We start from the raw sequence: 7,203 nt of genomic DNA, 5'->3' as shown, positions 1-7,203 counted from the left end.
ATTAATGATACACTCACAGTCACCTAGTAATTGACTCCATTGGCCCGCTTTTACCTTGGCCTTGGCACCATCGATTCTAACATCAATAAGAGTGACTGAGGAACAGTGAGATTACTAAGGCGAATCCACGGGGATGCAGCTGCAATAGATATTCCGATAGCTTAAATGGGTTAATATACAAGTGACCTTCAATAACAAGACGTTCTAATGAAGATATGTGTTGAGCTCTATTTTAGATATTGAACCGACCTGTCTCTCTGTTGCAGATGAATGTGATTCACATTTGACGCAGACACAAGGCTGCTCCACTGTCCAACTATGACAAACCACCTCGGGCTCTTCCTGAGCGTCATCGTGCACTTGGCGTGCTCTACTCTCTGTGTGGAGGGCAGGGGACGAGGTACGGAGTTCATGTTTGCTGTTTTACGAGCACAATCATCCAGAAACATAACTACTTCGTACCAGAGCACAAACATAACTACTGCACTATGTGACACACACAAAATGAATGTTTCGTTTGTGTGATTTTCTCCTGTAGGGAACGACAGCCTGCTGTTCCACCATCTGTTCGAGCACTACGACAGCGCGTTACGTCCCGTCAGGGAGCATCAGGACGTCCTGACGGTGGACTTCGGAGTCACGCTCACTCACATCGTGGACATGGTAGTCAACATTTCACATTCCTGTCACATCTTTATACATGCTACATACATGACAGAAAGTCGGTACCATTTCACTAAAGCTGTCTCAAGCCTGTGGTGCCGGGGGGACGCACCAAAGGTCAGCTTCAATGTCGAACCGGATGTTCCCAACACGCTGAAGGATTGGGTGCGGATCCATAGAAGTTTCCTAAGGTTTGGTTAGGATAGCGTTGAGGTGAAATATTATTCCCTCTGTATCACTGTAACTGCAGATGGCGCTGGGCGGACTGATGTCCACGTGATTGATGCGCTACGATGAAAGAAAATCGCTCTAACTTTCCTCAGCGCCTCTCCCGTCAGGCGGAGAGATAGATTGTCAGGTTTACGGCGTGGCGCGGCATCAAAGTTCAACATCGATTCGTTCTGCCCTGCTCGTTTTTTACCTGACAGTCCTCATGTCCCGCTGGTCCGGGGATTACACCTCTCTACTTCAGAGGATGGTACAATTAGATGTCCCGCGTGTAGACTGGCTTCAATTTATCACCTCGCTGCATAGCCAGAAAGAACTAGCCACGACAGAGACTCTAGAAGTACCGAGTGCGCAATGAGAAATTGGAATTAGCTGTAAACAGCTAACAGAAACCTATGATGAAGACAGATAAATGGTGCCCTCAAACTATGAAATGACATGAGAACAAACGACGTAGGCTAGAATCAACAATTCTTATTGCACACGCTCGTGTTTGATACACCTGTACGTCCGATACTTCCGAGTTACCACAGATGTCAAACCTGCAGTACTGGGCTGCATGAACCCTTTAGAAAGAAGACCATAACAATGCAACAATTGTGACGTTTTAAAGTGTCACGGCTACTCAAAGTACAATAAATCCGTTTACCTCAGATACAACAGTACATCATTGTTTCATAAAAAGTAGTCTAATCTCTATCAAACGTTGTAAAACCGAACCCCGGGATGTATGTTTTATACGAGCGGTAAAGACGTGTACGGACGTTCCCCAGATGGCGTGTCAAGACGCATTCTCCGAAGAACCCTTCACGAAAGCAGCCCATAAACGTCTTATTACGTCCCCCCATCTGGAGCCATATCATGGTAATGGAGAAGCCCAGGTGGCTGATAGGTCACGAGGCGAATATCGCGCACAAAGTGATTAAACCACACTTTTGATGAATGGTTTTCTGCATTTGACGACAGTCTGGACAGGGTTGAACCGAGGAATGGCATGAATGTTGTCACGAATTTTTCCCCAATAATGCAGGGGGTAAGGCTAAACTTGTGGCAAGTGTGTATGTGTTTAGGTTCACCTAGGTTCACTTTCCTTACAGCAAACTGGGCCTGATCGATATCACAACGACGTTTCGTCTGGAAGAATAGCGGCATGGATTTACCGCGTTGATTTGAGTTACAACTCGTTTATTTGGAATTGTGTATACTTACGATGTGTGGAGGGTTAATGTGCTGGAAATGCACCTTATCACGTCGGGAAATCAAGCTAAGCACTTTTGGTGGGGCGAATGTTGGGTGATAAAAGTGAAATATGGGCTATGTAGATCCTGGTCTATACTTTCATTACCTGCTGCATTTTTGTATGGTGTCTTTGCACTAGTTTTGAGAACCACGGTCTCTTTATAGTTTGTGCACATTCTGGTCACGCCTGACGAGAATTTACCAGTACTAAACATTAGCTTCCCGGGACCCTATTCTCTTGATTGTTGCTTATATTATATGCCATTTAAGTAATGTGTTTTCACTGTGCCCTATAGGCCTACTCAATAGTCAATGTCAGAGACTGGAAGTTTTATGACCATATCAAATAAATATCCAAAGTGCGGTTCCCTGTTTTATTATTGATATTGCAGAACAGTATATTTGCCGTCGTATATTGCAGATAATGGACATTACGCCGTCTGCTGCTGTCAGATAGGCCAGGATGAAATGCATAGTTTACTGCACAGTGCAGCCTGGAAATTACTGTACCAGCTATCAGCTATGTTTTATGTACACTAAACAATACTGCCTTTTCACACTATAATGAAGGGGGAATTGCATGAGTTATTTTTTTGACAACCTGTAAAGTGTTTATCCTATTCGTGAATTGCCGACTCTGTTCATAGATATTTATTTTGATATTCATCTCTCAAATTTCGTTGCCGTCAGTACAAGCAGGCTAAACACGATTCCACAGTTCCCTTGTGGGATTTTAACATTTTATTCTAAAATGTATTTATATGGAAGGAGTCGAAGCAGATTCCGACGTTTCACATTGACATGAATACTCATCAGCCTGCTTCAAGTTGTTCCGGAAACAAAGGATTGCCAGAAAGTCGTCCCAGGGCAGAGTCGTGCGCTGCAATAACAATCTGAGTGTTAGTCCGGGAACGTTATTGCCTGTGTTGACACGATCAATGCCTTCCTATGGTCGATACAGGCCGAGAGGTAAGCCCTCAAACCGTCCTCCGTGCCTCCGTATATAAACCTTTAGAGTAGAGTCATAAACAGGACCACTTTACCTCGGCATAAAGCATTCCGCAGTCAATCTGGACACTAAACCAAAGGAACAGTAAAAGATCCAAATGGTGTCATTTCAAGTGCTCGTATTACTTCTCAGTATCGTTTTATAGTATTCCCTCGTAAAACGCAACACTAGCAGTACAGCTATAACCAATCTATTCAACGTTACTGGAAGCATATAGCAAGTTATCGTAGCTTTTAGTGGGATTACTTGAAATATACTGCCTGGATATTATATCTGAAAGTCATTGCTATTTCCCAGATTCCTGGAAGCGGTAGAAGTTTTCCCTCATCAGATTGCCTCCAGGGCACGCGAAACCGCAGAAACTACCAATCATAGTGAAGTACGCCGCAATTATCGGGTCATTTAACGCTTAGTGGTGACCCACATTAGCGCTAATTACTACACGCACGCCTGCGGAGCGAGGGAACCTCAGCACCGTGGAGCACTAATGATCCACCTGCCGTTCATCTGGGCTCTACCGGGACGGGCTGCGTGCGATGACTGTTTTTTTATATTCCAACATTCATGGTCCCCAAACCGCCCACGTACACTCAATTTTCAAAAGTTTTCACCTTATATTCATGCCGCCAACAACGCAGGCAAATGCACTGACAACAGGCATACTCATCTTCACCTGAGTTAAGTGAGGACATTCGTGTTAAGTGCACAAGATCGGTGGCATTTCTCGATTCGAACTCGGGACCTCTTGGTTCCGAGCCGAACGCTATGTCGTTACGCCACATGACCCCACAATGGACTGTTTGGAGAAGATCCTAATGGTAGCCATACAGAGGGGACCCAGCTCGGGCTTTCACAAATCACACTGGTAACAAAAGACAAGGAAGCCGCGGATAAGTTACTTATAAAGATACGATACACGATAGCATGAGGCATGGTGAATGTGATGTCTGCTGGTCTGTTCTTCAACTATTGATGATGCTGGTCTTTCCAGTACATTCTATTTTAACGCCAAGCGACTGTGTCTCCAAATGCGCAGCAGTACCTACTAATTAAACAAATCACAGGTATTATGAACCTTCTCTGAACGGCAACTATACTTAACCATTGATTATTGCCAACGCTAAGTCTGTTTTTGTATCGATCTCAACACAGGACGAAAAGCATCAGACGTTGTCCATGAACTTGTGGATTACAATGGTAAGCTATCGATATCTCATGATTCATAATTCATCAACGTTTTCGTTACCATATGAGTTATGTAACACCGTAGAGCACTCCATGCATTTCAGAACATACACGTTAAAAGTGTGTAAATAATGCATCGAACATAGACATTGGGGAGGGTGTTTAAAGGCACCTTAATCTAGTCATGGAAAACATTTATGAAGTGGAGTAACCAATTCTCTTTGTTGCTCAATAACATGCAGACATGCAATAACAATGCCATTTGACTGCCCCATTCCCGATGTGTTCCCATCAGGGCTGGAATGACACGCACATGAGATGGGACCCGGGGGAGTACGGAGGTGTGGCGCACCTCACCGTCCCAGCGACGTACGTCTGGAAACCGGACATCATTCTTTATGAAAAGTACGTGACGAGTTTCGATTAACCGTTAGAATTGTTTCCAGTCTGAAGATGTACTGCTGTATAGTGTATCATGTGTCAGACTCTCGGTGTTGATGTGAATGTAATGATCCTGAAAGACATAACACAGGAAAACGTCGACGGGCATACTACCAAGACTGATTGCAACTGCAAGACGATTGCATGACTGTAGATGTAGACCCAGTAGATGATGATCATGATCATGTCTTTCTTCCCTTTCATATATACCTGGTATATGTCCCTTCCCCATTCATCCTCATTCGTGCTGTTCCCTCTATGTTACAGTGTAGACCCACAGTTTAACGGCTGGAGTAGAGACGAGACGTACGTGAAGATCCACCAGAACGGCTACGTCCTGTGGGAGATCCCGGCCGTCACCAGGTCGTCCTGTAAGTTCGACGTGTCGTCCTTCCCGTTCGACCACCAGCGCTGCTTCCTCAAGTTCGGCCCGTGGATCCACAGCGGGTACGAGGTGACCATGCGGAGCATGGCCCCGGAGGGAAGCCTGGAGGGGTTCATAGACCACGCGGAGTGGAGGGTTCACAACTTCATCGCCGAGGAGCACCTCATCTTCTACGGCGAAGATTTCGACATTTCTACACCGTACGCTGACGTGACCTTCACGCTGAGGCTCGGGCGGAAGTCCACGTTCTACGTGTTTAACCTCCTCCTGCCGTGTCTGCTGCTGACCTTCATCATGGCGGCGACTTTCTTCATGCCTATAGACAGCGGAGAGAAGCTGTCGTTCGGCGTGTCCATACTGCTGGCCATGGTCGTGTTCCAGTTGGTGCTGAAGGAAGCTCTCCCAGAGTCGGAGACCCTCCCATGGATAGGTAATTCACCCATATTATTGCACCACATACTTAGTGTGCAATGCCGTGTAATTTTCCAATGAACGCGGCTACTCAAATGAATCTACGATAAAAAGAACGTTGTATTCTTGATTCATTGCAGGTCGGTACGTCATCATCACCATGATCCTGATGGCCATCTCCCTGGCGATGTCCGTCTTCATCATGAACATCTGTGACTGCACCGTGTCTTCCACACCCGTGCCCAACTGGGCCAAAAGGTACATCCTGAACTATGCCGCCAGGTGTCTGCTCATGGGAGACATGTCCAAAATGGACGCAGGCGTGCCCAGGGATACCGAACTGCTGCTGGGCCCTCCTTTCCAAAACGGCCACAGCGGATCCAGAAAGGAACCGAACATTCTGGGCTGTGGTCTCAACAGTGACGCTGGACGGGACGGGACGGAGGGAGGGGTCGTCTCGCTACTTATATCTAGACTTCACGGGATAGAGAAACAACTGGAGACCCTGAAGGCGTATGCCACACAGCAGGAACGGAATTGGGAAATAGAGAAGGAATGGCGAACGCTCGCCAAAGTCCTGGACAGAATCTTCATGTTTCTGTACGTCTCTGTCGCCATCACATGCCTCGTTGCCTTCGCGGGAACATCGAAGCCACAGGAGGGTGAAAATAAGTAGTTACAAAAGGGGATGAAGATTATGTTGAGATAATATAGAATCTTCTATGTAATTGTAATTCAAGTTAATAGATACCAATTGCAAATAATCCGAAAAGGTGGCGGGAACAGCAAATTTTACTCGTCGCACTTCTGCTACACATTGCGTCGAGTTTCCTGTACAGTACACGAGAATAAGAGACTATAACGAAAAATGTATGTAAAAATACATGAACTAAATGCATTACTACGCGAGAATCGCTGTATATATGTTAGTCAAATTGTAAAGTATATCGTCATTTCCTGTACAGAGGCCTATGAGAAGGCTGTAAACCTTACAACTATCCAATAGGTCTTATTTGTACGAATCATTACATGCTGTACATATGCAGGATCACATAGTTAGCCATAGTATCTATTAGTCAAAGAGTTAAGACGTATATATAAAGTGTACAGCTATGGTTTAATGAACTAAAGAATGAATAGAAATATGCCACTGTTCAAGTTTGATCTACCTCCCTGCAAGTGAACACAAATCGACTTCCCTTGTTTACGTTTTGTTACTCTTGTCATTAATCTTGACATTTTATTATCCAAATGTTGAAAACTATAAAACACTCCTTCAACTGTATTTCTATTCCACAATGTCAATGTAAATGTACAAGTCAACGAATACCTTTACAGCTTGCTGTAAACGTCAAGACTTCACGAATAAAGTAATGCCCCTATGGTCTATCAGTATGCGTCACACGAGTCAGGACCATTGTGAGAGGATAGCTGGGGTTCGTCACTTTATAATCTCTGGATATGACCCGGACACGTCCGGAATTCAAGATGAGAGTGGAAGTGATTTAACAATGAATAATACGTGACATCTGACAGAAGGGTATAATAAATACCGGATCGCCCTTGAAAACTATTCAGCTTTCAATACAAATGCACATACATTCAGACAAGACGTCATTGAAGTCATGGGTGGATTTATTGA

At 44.9% G+C, this 7,203-nt stretch overlaps 1 protein-coding gene across 1 annotated transcript; it reads left to right on the top strand.

Moving 5' to 3' along the window:
• Positions 1-274: 274 nt before the first annotated feature.
• On the top strand, positions 275-6,336 carry LOC109484045 (neuronal acetylcholine receptor subunit alpha-10-like). The gene is made up of 6 exons (XM_019787233.1): positions 275-400; positions 539-663; positions 4,292-4,336; positions 4,620-4,729; positions 5,033-5,580; positions 5,702-6,336. Exons 1-6 carry the CDS (start codon positions 319-321, stop codon positions 6,235-6,237), a joined length of 1,446 nt encoding a protein of 481 aa, XP_019642792.1. The 5' UTR covers positions 275-318; the 3' UTR covers positions 6,238-6,336.
• The last annotated feature ends 867 nt before the right edge of the window (positions 6,337-7,203 follow it).

The sequence above is a fragment of the Branchiostoma belcheri genome, unplaced genomic scaffold (assembly GCF_001625305.1).
Source record: "Branchiostoma belcheri isolate BF01 breed outbred unplaced genomic scaffold, Haploidv18h27 scaffold11, whole genome shotgun sequence".
Classification (NCBI taxonomy): domain Eukaryota; kingdom Metazoa; phylum Chordata; class Leptocardii; order Amphioxiformes; family Branchiostomatidae; genus Branchiostoma; species Branchiostoma belcheri.
This window is presented reverse-complemented; position numbering and strand designations above follow the sequence as displayed.